Here is a 16,728-nt window from a genome sequence, read left to right on the forward strand (position 1 = left end):
CTATGAGGAGAACTTCTGCCTTCTGTTCCAAGATCTTTCGTATGACCCTTGGCAGAAGGGGAGTCAGGGGGAAGGCATAAAGAAGGCCCCGGGGCCACTGACATCGTAGAGCATCTGTTCCTTCTGCTCCTGGGGTTTGGAACCTGGAGAAGAACCTGGGAAGTTGTTTGTTGGTTGGGCTGGCAAAGAGGTCTACTATGGGTTGCCCGAATTTGATCGTGATTGTGAGAAACAGATCCGGATGCAGTTGCCACTCTGATTGATCGATGGTCGTCCTGCTCAGCCAATCCGCTTGTGTGTTGGCGACTCCGGATATGTGGGCTGCCTGTAGTGAGAGAAGATGTTTTTCTGCCCACAGGCCTATGGCTGCAGCCTCCTTCATCAATATGCGGGATCGGGTGCCTCCTTGACGGTTCACATGGGCCTTTGTGGTAGTGTTGTCCGTCAGCAGTAGCACATGATGGTTTGATAGCTGCGCTTGGAAGTACCTGAGAGCTAGATGAGCAGCTCTCATTTCCAACCAGTTGATGTCGTTCTTGAGGTCGTTGGGGGACCAACGACCCTGAGTTACCTGGTCTGATAGGTGGGCACCCCAGCCGTAGAGGCTTGCATCCGTGGTGAGGACGAGACGGCAATGTTCCTGGAATGAGCAGCCCTTTGTCAGGGCTGGAGACAGCCACCACTGTAGAGACTTTCTGACCTTTGGGGGCAGAGGAATTCTGATATCGGTATGGCTGTTGCCTGTTCTTTGGTGTGGGAGAAGTAGCCATTGTAGGGGTCATGAGTGAAGACGTGCCCAGGGCACGATCGACAGACAAGAGACCATCTTTCCCAATAACTGTGAGAGCAGTGAAAGTGGAACCCTCTTGAGTGCCTTTACCTTTTTTGTCGTGTCTCTTATGTTGAGGAGACGGTCTCGGGAAAGAAACACCTGGCAGGATCTGGTGTTGATTCTTGCTCCCAGATGGACAATTTCGGTCGTAGGCACTAGATGGCTCTTTGCTTTGTTGACCGAAAAGCCGTGATCCTGTAGGGATTGAATTGTTACCTGTAAGTCCCGTAACGCCTGCTGGGCGGAGGATGACAGAATCAATATATCGTCCAGGTAACATTGCATTCTTACTGGAATTGTGCGAAGGTGGGCCGCCACAGCATCCAGAATCTTGGTGAAGGTACGAGGAGCAGAAGATAGACCGAAGGGCAGGGCCCTGTATTGAAAATGGGCTCCGGCATAACTGAACCTGAGAAAGCGTCTGTGGGCAGGTCTGATGGGTACATGTAGATAGGCCTCCTTGAGGTCGATGGATGTTAGATAGTCCCCTCTTCTGATGCTCCCTAAGATTGAATTGAGGGAGTGCATATTGAATCTGCGATATTTGATGTGAAGGTTCAGTTGCTTCAGGTCTAAGATGGCTCTGGTGCCGCCTGATTTTTTGTCCACTAGGAAAAGAATTGAATAGAAGCCGGTCCCCTGGTGAGGCATGGGAACCGGTTCTATGGCACTGATGGACAATAGGTGTTGAATCTTGTCTTCCATTTGAGCCCTCTTGGTGGGTTCTTTGGGAATCTGGCATTGGATGAATCTCCTCGGAGGATTTGAATTGAATTCGAGGGAGAGACCAAGGGTGATGGTTTGCAGTACCCAGGCATCGGTTGTCATGCGGGACCAGGTAGGGACGAACTTGGTGAGACGACCGCCGATGGGATCCTGGCTGGGATAGTCATTTGTTCCTGCGATAAGGTCGGAAACCGGATCCACGGTAGGGACGTCTGGTCTGGGATTGCCTGGTCCTGTCATGAAAGGACTGTCTGTCCTGAAACCTGTCAGGGGGAGGTTGGAAGGAACGTTGATAGGCCGGGGATTGGAACCCGGGATCCTGGGTGCGAAAAGGCTGTCTGCGGTAAGGAAGAGAAGGACGTCTATCTGAACGTCTAGAGACGTAGGGAAGGATCTTACGTTTGTCTTTTCCCTCAACTAAAATAGGGTCTAGGGCTTCACCAAAGAGAGATCCACCCTTAAATGGGGCAGCCGCTAACCGCCATATGGTCTTCATGTCGGCTTGCCATTGTCTGAGCCATAACAGCCTCCTGGAGGTGATGCTGGAGGCAAGGGCTCGGGATGCAAATTTTGCAGAATTAAGGGTGGCATCCGCAGTGTATTCAGCAGCCGCTATCAATTTATTTATGTCCTGATGTAATCTGGAATCATCCTGAGGAATCCTCTCCTGCATTTGTCTGAGCCATATCAAAGAGGTTCTAGCAAAGAATGAGGCTGCTGTGGCAGATCTGATAGCCCAGGCAGCCGCTTGATGGGTTTTTGGTGGAGAGTTCCGCTCTGCGGTCTTCCGTTCAGAGACCTTCTGCTGCATCTGAAGGTATAATGTTGGAGGAAGAAGCCAAGGTGGCAATTGGGGTGTCTACGGTAGGAACCTTGAGGAGGTCCTCAAGATCTTGATCCGTCGTGTACATCTTTTTGTCTGAGCCACTAGGAGTAGGAATGGCACCAGGGTGACCCCATTGACGTTGGATGGTGTCCAAGAAGAGCTTGGGTGAAGGAATTACCCGTTGCTCTGAGACTGGTTCAGTAAAGAGGAATTTGTTGGGGTCTGACAGATCTGAAGCTCCCTCAGATTGGCGTAAGGCAACCCCCATGTTGGCCGTAACTTTTGCCTTGTGTAGTAATGTGTAGAAAAGCTCATGGCGAAAAAGGCCGGTGGGAGCAGGTTTGTCTGGGGCAGACTCTTCGTCTTCAGACAGATTATACTCTGCTATGTCTTCCTCCCCCAAAAAGGAGTCCTCACTATGGTGTGAAGGGGTTGGAGAGCGTGTGTGCAGCGCGCATAGTCTGGGTGGGTGGCTATCAGAATGGGGTCTTTGGTCAGAGCTGCCCGAAGGAGATGGAGCTGGGAAACCTCTCTGAGTGAAGGCATTGTCAATGCCTTGAGAAATGGTTTGCATGATAAGATGACGTATATCCTGAGAAATGGCAGGATTACTGTCCTCTCTGTGGGAGACTCCCGCTGCTGTGGGAGTGAAGGTGGCAGAAGGTGCCTGATGTGGGGGCTCAGGCATGGCTCTAGAAGAATCTCCAAAAACTGTACAAATTGTTTCCTGGTTTTCTTCCTGAACCACTAGGGATAGTGGGAGACCATCCAGGCTGATTTAATAGAGGAGAATCTTCAGTTAGTGGAACAGAAGTTTCCCTGCCTTCCTCTGCTAATCTTTGTTTTGCTTTATCAAATTGCCCATCCAAGGCCCGTTGTCTTCTGGAGGCATCTCTCTCTGCAGCAGCAGAGGTTTGGAGAGAAGTAGAAGACTTAGATTTGGTGGCAGAAGCCCTTGATTTGGATCTGCTCTTGTGAGGGGGAGGAGCCACGCTAGTAAGGTGTCCTTGGGAGGGCGAGGCAGAAGCCCGGGAAGGAGATCTGCTACGATCCACCATCTTGGAAATGAGGCCTAGTGGTTATCAGAGGCCTAGGAATATATGCCCAAATAATATAGTGGCCCTGATCTGAGAATCCTGGAATAAGATCAAATAATAAGGGCCAGTTAGCACCAAGCTGACACCACAGCCAGATTCAAAGCATTCAAAGGCTGCATGGGGGGTTGCTTTGGGGGGGGGGTCCCCACATGACGCGAAGCAGGCACCACTGCTCCTATAGCGCCCCTTTTACTGCAGCGTTGGCAGGGGGAACTAGCCTCCGACACCACGGACCTTTTCTCCACCCCTGCAGGCGCGAAGCCGACACCACGGCTTCTCCTGCGCTCCGCTGGCCTCCACTTACAGTTTGGTGAGGTCCAGCGATGTCCGTTCCTCAAACCGGCGATTCTACGAGGCTTGAGAGGCTTGGAATGTGAAAAAATGGCCGCCGGCCTTCGGGCGGCTCAGCTGAGCGGCGCTGGGCTGCGCGCGAAGTACGAGCCTCTTTCCTTGCCGCTCCGGCTCCCAGCAGTCAAGAAAAAACAATTGGGCACTTTAAAACTTTTTTTAAGAATTTTTCCTAATTTATTGAAGTCCTATGAGCTGATAAAAGAGTCAAAAGCAATGGAGCTAAAGGAGGTAGTCTCTCTATGGCCGACTGAGTTAATAAACTGGAGCTAAACAGGAAGAGGAGGTGTGTTTAAACAAATTCAACTCAGTCTCTGGCCAATCAGATGAAGTTAACAACCCATTGCTTTGGACTCTCTTAGCAGCGTACAGGAGAATAGGTTGTTTGTTTCTAAATATGAGGTAATGGATTGGTTGATGATAGATTCCATGACTTTGCAGGTGACACAGCAAAGGGAGATCGGTCTGTAGTTTTCGACTAAGCTGGGGTCTCCTTTTTTGAAGATAGGCATGACTGTGGCTAGTGACCAAAGTTTGGGAAGAGATTAACAAAATCTACTTAAAAAAAATACTTAACAAAATATACCGTAATTTTCGGAGTATAAGACGCACCTTAATTTTGGGGAAGGAAAACAAGAAAAAAAGATTTCTACCTCCGCCTACCAGCATTTAAAGTGGCGCTGCTACTTGCTTTCCCCGAAGAGACCCCTTGTATGCTGTGTGGAGAGGGTCGGGGCACAGCCTGAGGAATGAGTCTCTTCGGGATGGTCTGGAGGGCGGAAGAATCTGCCCAATGGCTTCAGCGAACAAGGGCCCCCCACAGTTGACAGCTGGTTCCCCCTCTGGCTGCCCAGGGGGCAGCTCAGGGCAGACAATGGCCACAATGACTTCACTTCCTCTCCATGCCTGAGAGCCCCTAAAGCGAAATATCCCTCCTTTCCAGCACTGCCGTCCATTGGCCCAATGCAATTTGCAGAGCCACGTTTCAGGCGGCAACCAGTTCCCCTCCAATGTGCTTCGGGGAACCAGGAAGGAAAGCATTTTGAGGTAGCAGCACCAGTTGCACGGCGTGCTTTTGGATTCAGGGAGGAAAGCGCTTTGCATAGCATAGCAGGGAATGGGGGTGGGGGGTTGATCGGTTGTTTGAAGAGAAGGGGGAAGATGCATGCTCTTAACTGCACGCGCCATGGTTGATGTTGGAGGAGGAGAGGTGGGGGTGCTGATGCTTTGGAAGGAAGGCAAAAGGCAATCTCCCTGAGCTTTTATGGGCGGGCACCACTTTTGCCAATGTGGATTCCTCAGATTGCACCTCGCCTCTCCAGAGGCAGCTCCGAAAACAGTCCTGGAAAATGTGCAAGGGGGTGGGGGTGGGAAGAAGCTGACAAATGTGGCAACGCACCAGCACTTTGCATAGCATAGCAGGTAATGGGGGTGGGGGGTTGATTGGTTGTTTGAAGGGGAGGGGGAAGATGCACCCGGATAAAATCTCCACCATCAAGCAGGTCTCGGAGGACGTGGCTGATTACTTCTACAAGAGATACAGGTCAGCTTTGGCCCTGGCTTCCTTCTTGGTGTGATCCCTTTTGCTTTGGGGTGGGGGGGAAGGAGCAAGGAAGGAAAGGTGAAGGAATACCAGGCAGATGGAACTGCTTACAGTATGCTCTTGCAGAGAAGGGAGGGAGCCTTCCAGCTCTGCAGGACTTGTGATCTCTCACACTGTTGTAAAGTTGGCGTTTTACCTCGCTGGTGTGTTGCCACATTTGTCAGTTTCCTCCCACCCACCCCCCTTGCACCTTCCCCAGCATTGTTTCCAGAGCTGTCTCTGGAGAGGCAAGGTGCGACCCGGGAATCCACATTGTCAAAAGCGGCGTCCGCCCACGAAAGCTCAGGGAGATTGCCTTTCGCCTTCCTTCCCAAAGCATCAGCACCTGTGTGCTGTTAAGAGCGTGCATCTTCCCCCTCCCCTTCAAATGACCGATCAACCCCCTGCCCCCATTCCCTGCTATGCTACACAAAGTGCTTTCCTCCCCGAATCCAAAAGCACGCTGTGCAGCTGATGCTGCAACCTGAAAATGCTTTCCTCCCTGGTTCCCTGAAGGAGGTCGAAAATGTCCAAAGGTGGGGACTGGTGGGTGAGCGGGGCTACATTCAGAGTATAAGACACACCCAGATTTTTACCCTCTTTTTGAAGATAAAAAAGTGCGTCTTATACTCCAAAAAATACAGTATCTTATGCATCCCAGCCACTGTGATCTAAATCTTAAAATAACATAATTGTTCCACAAGTCTTGAATTGTTGATTCCTGTCTCTTCAGCTTCTTTATTAACAAGCTAAATCACAAGTCCTACCTCTACTTCTTTGTTTCTGTCATGAAGCTTCTGGATAATCCTTTCTTGTTCAGATTGCCACTTCTGAGATTTTGCCTCTATATTCTTGATCAGCCACTGCAAATTCTGGTTGGCTGCTAACAGCTTCTCCAGTTCCAGGTCCTTGGCTTTTAGCAAGCTCTCTAAACACTATTAAGGTAAACATGAATAACAAATAACTCAAGATAAGACAAATCAAATCTGTTTCTGAATTTCCTGAGGTCCAAAACAGTATTAATTCCATCCCTTTTTTATAGTTTTAAAGCCAATCATATTAGGATAAAAGATAAATTATCCATGAAGCAAACATGCTGTACCCACCCAATTCTATTTCTTACAGCAGAAGAAGGGAATTTAATGCCCCCAGCTATTTTGGACTGCAACTTTTGTTATCCCCAACTGTTGGCTATATTGGCTGGCATTCATGGCAGTTCAGTCCAAATAACTAGGAACACTAGATTGTCTTCCCTAACTTACAAAGTTTTATTCAATCTTAGATAATTTATATACAGTAAAAAAGGCATTTTATGTAGTATTGAGATCTTACAAAATGTCACAGTCAGGATAGGCATGCCAGGATAGATAAACTATTGGCCTGCCAACTTACCTATATAGAACTGATCTAAAAATTAAGTATTAGGTGTGAACATCTTTGATTTACCCTCAAGACATGGTTGTCAAAAACAACAGCATTTTACTTTCAATCTAATTATTAGAAAACTACAGTCTATAAAGTAACCAGAGCAACTACCTTTATGGTGACAATTTACCTGGATAGTAGCTTTGTTGCCAGAAATAACTTGGTGTAGACCTTTCAGATCATGGTCTTGTTCTTTTATGGACAAATAAAGCTGGTTCAGTTTCTGTTCACTATCTTCAAGTGCAGAGAACTTCTCCCCTATGGCTTGCTACAAAAAAATCCCACACACACCCCAGAAAGAATTGCATGAATAACAAGAGGCAAAAAGTTAAATATTCAGACTGGGGTCTTGCTGCAACTGTCATGGCATTCTTAAATAAGCTTTAGTTTTTCTTGGGTTTCCATAATAGCAGTGCCACTCAAGGAAAATATGTATTCAGCTTAAGCTGACACTGATATGAGAAGGTTGCAAATATGTATTTTCTTGGGATCAAGTAGCTACCGATACTATTCAAGCTGCAGCTTCTTTAAGGCACCATTGGCAGGTGCAGTAAACATGTTTATGTCCCAACAGTATTTTTTCCATTTTGATTCTGACTTACATATCTCTAAACTTGGGCCGGTTTAGCTCACGCTGGTAAAGCCTGTTATTAAGAACACAGTAGCCTGCAATTACTGCAGGTTCGAGCCCGGCCCAAGGTTGACTCAGCCTTCCATCCTTTATAAGGTAGGTAAAATGAGGACCCAGATTGTTGGGGGGGCAATAAGTTGACTTTGTAAAAAATATACAAAATAGAATGAGACTATTGCCTTATACACTGTAAGCCGCCCTGAGTCTTCGGAGAAGGGCGGGGTATAAATGTAAACAAACAAACAAAAAACTAGAGAAACACATGACTCACTTAATTTAAAAAAATAAGTTGACATCTTATTCCTATATCCCACATAGAAAGGAAAGTAGTACACTGCCTCAAAGTCTATCCCAAACATAAACATAAATTAATAATCAAGAGATTTTCCTAGAAGTTTCTGCAAGCACCTCCAGGGCAGCATCTTTGTCTTTAATTAGTTGTTGCAATTTCTGTACCATTTTATCAGCAGTTGTAGAAGTTTTGTCCAAATTCTGATGATACTCTAAAAGATCCTTAGATTCCTAGGAAAACAGAAGGCATAGCAGAATCATCAATAATCTATAAGAAAATGTATACATTTTTTCTATTAGAAAGCACCAGGGGTATCTACTGATTTCCATATAGTCTTTTCAGGACCTAATATATTTTCCCCAAGATGTAATACAAAATTTGTATTTTCACTGTAAAGTAAAAGTAAAGTAAAATAAACAGTGATTATTTTTACTGTTTACAGTTTCAATTTGTAATTGACTGAATTGTTTTACTAGTTTTACATATTTCTGTGGAATTTCCATTTTAAAAAGATACAAACACATTTCTTAATAAAGCAAATAATTTTATATGTTTTGCTATACTTGTCAAAATACAGTGGAAAATTCAGTTCTTACCATTTCCCCCAGTTTTTAGAGTACTTCAAACTTCAATTTCAAGTTAATTATCCTAATAGAGTATTAGCATATTATTCCTGTCTCTAATTATAATTTGTAAATAAGGTAAAAAGCACTGCTCCTAATGCACATTACTAAGAAATGCCTTCAAAATGTGAACCACCCCATTTTTTATTCTCTTGAAAGAAATACCATTCTCTAAGGTAAGTTTTTAATTGATGACTATAATTTGATAACTACAGTTTGTCTTTTAAAAGTCCTATCAACAGTATTTACTATATGCTTATCTATGCATATACCCAACCCCTTCAAAAAATTCTTAATACTGTATAAGAAAGAGTATTAAGAAGCCAAATAATTGTTTTAATAAAGTAAATAAATAAAATATATTGTTTTAATAATCCTTCTCACCATTTTATTTGGCAGTATGTAGCTAAACCCTGAAGTTCAATTCTCTTTTTAGAACTACATTGCTGTTTATCATATTCCAGTACCTGATACAAACTACAGTACATATTATATACATATGGCTGGAAAGATCTTTCCGTATAGCAAAGAAAAAGAAAGAAAGAAAAAAGCAAGCTTTAAAAGTGATTTAGGGAGAATAGAATAGGATCCATAAAATATGCTCTTGGGCATTTATTGATTATAGTTTTTAATTATTATAACTTACTTTTTGGCCTCTTTTTTCCTGCCACTCTAAGCTCCTAGGATGGCTTTAAAAGCCCATCTCTGTCTTTTCCTTACCTGTAGAAGCCATTCTTTGCAAGCTAGACTGTATGTCAAATCCTTAATTTTTCGCTCTTGTCTGTGCATCCTCAAAAATGTTTCCTTTTCTAAAGTACAACATTGCATGCTCTTGTTCTGTAGATTTGTTTTTAAGTGCTGAAGAGTAGCAAAGAATTCCTGAAAGAAATAAGTCCCATTAGCTTTGAAGCAAATTAGGAAAAGAAATCCCTTCACATGACAGAAAAATAACAGAAAAATTGAGTTATGTTAGGGAATGATACATTTAATTACAACCCAAGATAAGACAGAAATATTTAAATCAAATAAGGGAGAAACAAATCATACAACTTGCCTGTTTCTTATTCTAGTCATAAGAGAAATTAATTCCCAAGAAAGGAATTCAAACTTGTACACATAATGCACATGAGTAGCCTTTTTTCAGTATAAATTAAAACCATCCTTGAGAGTCAGAAATGCCCCAAACCCATTGGATAATATTAGTTTCAACCAATAATTTAAACTTGGTTAAGTTATAGCTGAAAGCATTGAAACAGTTTGATGTGATAATAATGTTTTCATAAATGTAGACTGCCTTGCCATCTCCTGAAGATAAAATTTCGCACACTGGTTTAAGATAGTGTTCTGAAAGCCATATCTTCTCCTAAAAAATGTTGGTTCTTTACTACTTTATACCTACTACATGGCCTAATAATGTCTTTTTTAAAAAACCATGCTCTTATGGTAGCTAACAACTTTGGTTCCTAATTAAATTCCTAACTAGGTTCCTGACATGCCTAGCTGACAACATACAAAAGACAGAGGAAGGAACTAGGGGGACAGCTATACTGGACTTAATTTTTACTAATAGGGATAAGATGATTGAGGGAGTAGCAGTTTTAGGAATTTTAGGGGAGAATGACTATTTCACCATCATGCAACCATACGTAACTAAATCAAGTCAGACTAATGTTTTAGACCAGGGGTCTCCAACCCCCGGGCCCAACTGGGCCACATAAGTGATGGGCAAGCACGTGTGTGCATTCCCATTTTCATGAGCAGCAGGTAAGCATGCTTCATTTGTATGAATAGCAAGCGATGTACCCGCTGCTCGTGCAAATGGAGCTGCATGTGCACTTGCCAGTTGCTCAACAGAACCATCCCCTTTACTCCTACGCTGGTCTACAAAATCAAAAGGTTGGAGAACTCTGTTTTAGACTTTAAGAGAGCTGACTTCAGCAAGCTAAGAAAAGATTAGGAAGGATCCCATGGATGGATATCCTAAAAGGAAAAACATTTCAAGATGCTTAGGAAGTCCTGAAAAATGAGATTAATGAAGGCCCGAGCAAAAACTATACCATAGAGAAAGAAAAATAAAAGACATCAGATAAAACCAGCATGGTTTGCATAACATGCTGCTAGAAAAAAATTATATTATTATATATTAAATATAAAAAGGAACACATAATTAAGCAAAATAAATAGCTAAAATTTGCAAATCTGCTTTCCTTGCGTGCAGCCAAAAGCAGAAGCAGCAGAAGCAGCAGAAGTCTTTCTTTGTCTCCTCCAAACTCCGCCTCTGTGGCTTCCAAATCCCAGCTGGAAACCGTTGGAATCAGAGAAGAAGTCAGGCCAGCTGCCTGCTGCCAAGTCTTCCAGACGGTTGGCCTAGAACACCACAAGGCCCCTCCAGCTGGGTGCCCTTCCCCGCTTTGCGGGCAGCCGGGACAGAGAGGTGACGAAGGTGAAGGGAGCCGGAGCCCGCTGTCAGGTCTGGAAACCATACTAGGCCGTAGGTTTCTAGACGCTGCCACATTTCTCCCCTGAGGGGAAGAAGGGGTGGGTGATGGTTATGGTTACATTCTTCAAGTGGTCAAGGTAGGATTGTGTTCGCATCTGCAGAAGGAGTGGCAAGAAGAGGTTTCGAATAAAGTGGAAGAACGTTGGACCATGTGACCAGCAAAGGGGTTGGGGGATGGGACTCTTGGGGTTTGTATAACTGAGAAAAGAATCCGGAAGTTTCAGTTTTGGAATTTCACTCATCGTGTGCCAGTTTCCTTATGCTAGTAAAGAACTTTGAAAGACAATGGCTTCAGAGTTTTTTGTTTTATGCAGAAGAGGTTTTTCTGGAACCTTGACATTATTCCAAAACTCAAACTTTCTTTGGTTTAACGGTACCCTCTCCTCTGCTCTGGGGGCCTGTTAGGGGGGCGCTAGGCCCCAGCCTCCGCAAACTCCACAGCTGTGCGAAGACCCAGTGAAGATGGGGAGCCAGCAAGCAGAAAGCCTTTGAAGGGGCAGTGGGGCTGGAATCTGAGGACTTGGTCGAGATCACCTACTTCCCATCGGAAGATGTGACTTAAAAGCCTGAAGTTGTGGAACCTGCATGTCAGCTTGGTGCATGGCCTAAAGACTCCGATTCATGGGTAAGATGTCACTCCGGCCAAACCCCTCCCCATCAATTGCAAGAAGTGAGATCCCTGGGAGAAAACATTTCCCCAGGGCGGAATGGAGAGCCCCCTCCCTCTTCTCAATCTCAATGGAGGGCAATAAAAACTGGATAATTGGGAGAGTCACTGGATTGGGGCCTGGGAAACCCCCTAAAATCGCAATCCCTATTGGACCTCCCAGAAACTTTTGAGCATTTGGAAGTGAGGCCTCGCAAAAGCTCAGCTCACCTCCCTTGAGAGCCATTGAATTTAGCTCACCCTAAATTCATCTTCCCTCCCAGCAGAGAGGGGGAAAGTTCTGAAGCTCGAAGCCATTCCGATGAACACAGGAGGCCCTCCCTTCCCTCCTTCACACAGCAGGGAGTTCAGATAGCACAAGTGACTTGGGGGGGAACCGCAATCCCCCAATTGACTTTTCCCACCAGCTGAGGCCTATGCTACCTCCCATTGCTTCTATTCCTCCCGGTTGGGCATTTTATCCTGGACAGGGATGGGTCCAATACCAATGGCAACCAGCGGTTTCAGCATCTTTCTTTCCTGGGGGCCCCCGACCGGGTTTTGCCGCACCAACTGAAACATTTCAAGGACTTTCTTCTCAGCAGCCAGGGGGAATTCCACCCCACTTTACAACTCAGCAACCAGCCACGGTGGCTTCAGCTCTCCCCACTCAACAGGCGTTTTTACAGCAATCAGCAACAGCCATCCCACAAATTCCTCTTCAACCGCAAGCAGGCCAGCTAAACCCACCTCCATCCCCTCACCCAGCCCCTCCTGCTTTCAAAGCAATCTTTGATGGGAATCCACACCACTTGGCTTACTTCCTCAACAGAATTGAGGCTTACGTTGAACAATATAGAGATCAATCAGAAAGAAGCCTAATCAACACCATCTCGGATGGTATGAACGTCAGGCTGGCCTCGGAGTGGATAGCTCAACTACACAACAAACGTACCCCTGAATTAATAAATGGATTTATTGCATTGCTTTGCAACCGGTTTCAAGATGATGACCTAATTGCAGAATGTGAAACCACCTTAAAAACGATGAGACAAGGTAACAGGCCTCTGAAGGAATTTGTATGGGACTTTCGAAAAGTTGCTGGTAACCCTAGACAATAGGCCAGACCACGTCCTCCTCCACTATTTCAAAGAGGCAATCGATCAAAAGATCAGAAAAGCCTGCTCCACCAGAGGAATCCCAGAACAATTAAATGACTGGTACAACATATCCGTAGCTCTGGACAGAGAATTCAACCCCCGCCAAAGCCAATTAACAACTACAACTCCACAATGGCTACCTACAAAACCTTCCCTCTTGAAACCTACCACACCCTCCACCTTTCAATCTTCAACAATAATTAAATGCTACCGTTGTGGAAAACTAGGACACCGGGCTTCAGCTTGCCTGGCCCCAACACCACTCCCACAGTATCGCCCACCAACTGCTACCCGACCACGCAGACCCCCTCGAAAGAACCCGAATACCAGTTGCTTTGCAAGACAAGCCGTGGACACTCCCCTCCCTACTGAAGTATCCACTGACCTTCTGTCAGCTGATTCACCTCCTGACAACTCAAACGAGAAGGAAAACAACCCAATGGTGAGTGCACTCATTTTTTATTTTTTTATTTTTTTATTTTTATTTACATTTATATCCCACCCTTCTCCGAAGACTCAGGGCGGCTTACAGTGTGTAAGGCAATAGTCTCATTCTATTTGTATATTTACAAAGTCAACTTATTGCCCCCCCACAATCTGGGTCCTCATTTTACCTACCTTATAAAGGATGGAAGGCTGAGTCAACCTTGGGCCTGGTGGGACTAGAACCTGCAGTAATTGCAGGCAGCTGTGTTTTAATAACAGGCTATCTTACAGCCTGAGCCACCACGGCCCTTCTTTTGCTATCAAAGTAAACTTAATAATTCCAGGGGGAGGGGCCAAAAAAGACTTAAGAGGCTATTGTGGACACATGATGCACCAGATGCCTAATTTCAACCTCTACGGTCGTCCAACTGCCTATAAAAACATTTCTCTTGAAACATCCAATTAAATTCCACCAAGTAGATGGAACCTTAATTGGCAGCGTTCCAGCGACCCAAATCACGCAACTGGTTCGCTTAGAAATTGGAGACTATCGTGAACTTATAAGATTCATAGTGATTCCAAAGATGTCAGAATCCATCATCCTGGGTTTAGCTTGGCTGGACAAATGGGAACCCACAATCAAATGGGAGGATGGATTCAGGAAAATTATATGGGCTTTCGGACCCATAGACCCAGTTTCCAATACCGTGTCATGCCTTTTGGACTCCAGGGGGCTCCAGCATTTTTCATGCAACTAATTAATGAAACCCTCCACCCCCATCTCTACAATGGGGTTCTTGTCTACTTAGATGAAATTCTTATCTACACAGACAATATCAAACAACACATCAAATTAGTCAGACAAGTCCTTAAAAAACTCCTAGCAGCCAAACTATATGTGAAACTTTCCAAATGCGAATTCCATATGGAATCCCTAGACTACCTAGGTTACCGGATATCATCAAAGGTATCAAAATGGACCCAGGAAAAGTGAAAGCGGTGTTGGATTGGCAACCACCACGCACATGTAAACAGCTTCAAAGTTTCCTGGGATTCGCAAATTTTTACTGCAAATTCATTCCTTCTTTCGCAGAAGTAGCTCTACCATTGACAGAATTGCTAAAAACTGGGCCATCACCGGCCAAGCCCAAACCTAACCAACCCCTACCTTGGACAATGGATTGCCAACAGTCCTTTGAACACCTGAAACGCCTATTCTCGATGGAGCCAATTCTTCAACACCCTGATCCAAATACACCTTTTGTGGTCCAAGCTGATGCAAGTGATGTAGCGGTAGCGGCTGTCTTATTGCAATGGAATACCGACAACAATCTTATGCCTTGCACGTACGTTTCTAAAAAACTGACAGACACTGAACGCAGATGGACAGTTTGGGAAAAGGAAGCCTTTGCAGTGCGGTGGGCACTCCTCTCCTGGAGACACTTCCTTGAAGGGGGGAAGGAACCGTTCGAGGTGTGGATGGACCACAAAAACCTTGAATACTTAAAAACCTCTCAAAAACTTTCTCCCAAACAAGTTCGATGGGCTCAGTTTTTCAAATGGTTCCATTTCACCCTCAAATACATCCCCGGCGACTAAAATCTACTGGCTGACGCCCTATCTAGGAAACCACAATTTGATAGCCAACGCAAAGAGGTAGTACACATGATGATTCCCGATAGCGAACCAGCCAACCAAGCACTTACTCGACCACGATCACGCCGTGGTGCTAACATCCCACCAAATAAACTACTAGCGGAATTAAAATCAGCACTCGCTGACGATGCTTGGTTTAAAGAAAACTTGCCTGACCTCACCTTAAGGGATGGACTACCCTGGAAGGGAACCAAGATTTATGTACCCGTCGCTATGCGGCAGGCTGTACTACAGAAAAGCCACGACTCTCGCCTAGGAGGTCACTTTGGGTTTTTGAAAACTCTCCACTTGGCTAGAAGGCAATTCTGATGGCCAAAAATGAAATCAGATGTCGAAGACTATGTACGGAGCTGTGCCACCTGCGCCACCATGAAATCCAGACCAGGAAAAACCCCTGGACTCCTACAAACCGTAGCCGAACCCAAGAGACCCTGGGAGGAGATTGCCATGGATTTCATTGTTGAACTCCCACCTAGTGGGAGAAATACGGTGATATGGACTGTGGTGGATTTGTTCTCTAAACAGGCCCTTTCACCGCGTGCACCAGATTGCCATCGGCGAGAAAATTAGCAAAGCTCTTCGTGAAACACATCTACAGACTACATGGAGTTCCTAAAAGAATAATATCTGACAGGGCTGTTTAATTCACAGCCAAGTTCTGGAGGGAATTCCTACGGTCCATTGGGTCATCTCAAGGACTTAGCTCTGGGTTCCATCCTGAGACCAATGGTGCGGCTGAGAAATTGAACTCAATGGTGGAACAATGCATACGGTGCTATGTAAATTACCAACAAGAGAACTGGTCGGATTTGTTGGCATTTGCAGAGGTCGCATATAATAATGCTGTACACAGCAGCACGGGGTTAACTCCTTTTCAGATAACCACCAGCATGGACTTCGTTCCAATGCCTGAACTCCCCATGCAACCCCCCACTTCCGTTTCCCTAACGGACTGGATGAATTTGTTGAAAAAAGGGTGGGAAAATACAAAAAAGGCCTTAGCTGTAGCAGCTCAAAAATATAAAGCCCAAGCTGACAAACACCGTTCCCTTCAACCCCCTTTTAGCATTGGGGATAAAGTCTTTTTATCTACTAAGTATCTGAGATTGAGAATACCGAGCAAAAAATTTGGTCCAAAATTTTTGGGCCCTTTCCCCATTGTAAAGATTATTAATCCCGTAACCGTCCAACTTAAACTCCCTCGAATATTGGGAAAAATACACCCGGTATTCCATAGCAGCTTATTAAAACCTGCTAGACAATCTGGACTGAGACCTCTACCTCCCGCCCCCCCCAACACCCTTGATAATCCAAGGTGAAACCCACTATGAAATCAAGAAAATCCTTGACTCTAGACTATACAGAGGTCAACTACAATATTTAGTCCACTGGAAAGGATACCCATTATCAGAATCCACTTGGGTCAGAAGTTGGAAAGTAAATGCTGACAATTTGATTAAACAATTTCACAACACTTTCCCTGACAAACCTAAAAACCCTCTTGGAGGGGGGAGAGGGGGGTAGAAGGGAACGTGTGGAACACCAAGACTCTTCTTTATTAATTCTTTGTTTTCTTTCCTAGGATATAACTTCTTTTGCAAGGGGGGACGCCTGTCAGGCCTGGAAACCATACTAGGCCGTAGGTTTCCAGACACTGCCACATTTCTCCCCTGAGGGGAAGAAGGGGGGATGATGGGTATGGTTACATTCTTCAAGTGGTCAAGGTCGGATTGTGTTCGCATCTGCAGAAGGAGTGGCAAGAGGAGGTTTCGAATAAAGTGGAAGAATGTTGGACCATGTGACCAGCAAAGGGGTTGTGGGGTGGGACTCTTGGGGTTTGTATAACTGAGAAAAGAATCCAGAAGTTTCAGTTTTGGAATTTCACTCATCGTGTGCCAGTTTCCTTATGCTAGTAAAGAACTTTGAAAGACAATGGCTTCACAGCTTTTTGTTTTATG

General features: G+C 45.1%; 1 protein-coding gene across 11 annotated transcripts in view; it reads right to left on the bottom strand.

Moving 5' to 3' along the window:
- PDE4DIP (phosphodiesterase 4D interacting protein) overlaps positions 1-16,728 on the bottom strand; it is a 473,453-nt gene that overhangs the window by 312,543 nt on the left and 144,182 nt on the right. For all 11 annotated transcript variants that reach the window (XR_009154308.1, XM_058176225.1, XM_058176217.1 and 8 more), the window contains 4 exons: positions 9,103-9,261; positions 7,876-7,989; positions 6,967-7,104; positions 6,179-6,346 (listed from right to left, as the gene is read on the bottom strand). Coding sequence is in view for 10 of the 11 variants with exons in the window: in XM_058176225.1 (XP_058032208.1) it covers positions 6,179-6,346; positions 6,967-7,104; positions 7,876-7,989; positions 9,103-9,261 (579 nt within the window). In the remaining variant the exon portion in view is untranslated. The remainder of the gene's footprint in view (positions 1-6,178; positions 6,347-6,966; positions 7,105-7,875; positions 7,990-9,102; positions 9,262-16,728) is intronic.

This window comes from Ahaetulla prasina, chromosome 3, assembly GCF_028640845.1.
Source record: "Ahaetulla prasina isolate Xishuangbanna chromosome 3, ASM2864084v1, whole genome shotgun sequence".
In the NCBI taxonomy this organism is placed as follows: Eukaryota; Metazoa; Chordata; class Lepidosauria; order Squamata; family Colubridae; genus Ahaetulla; species Ahaetulla prasina.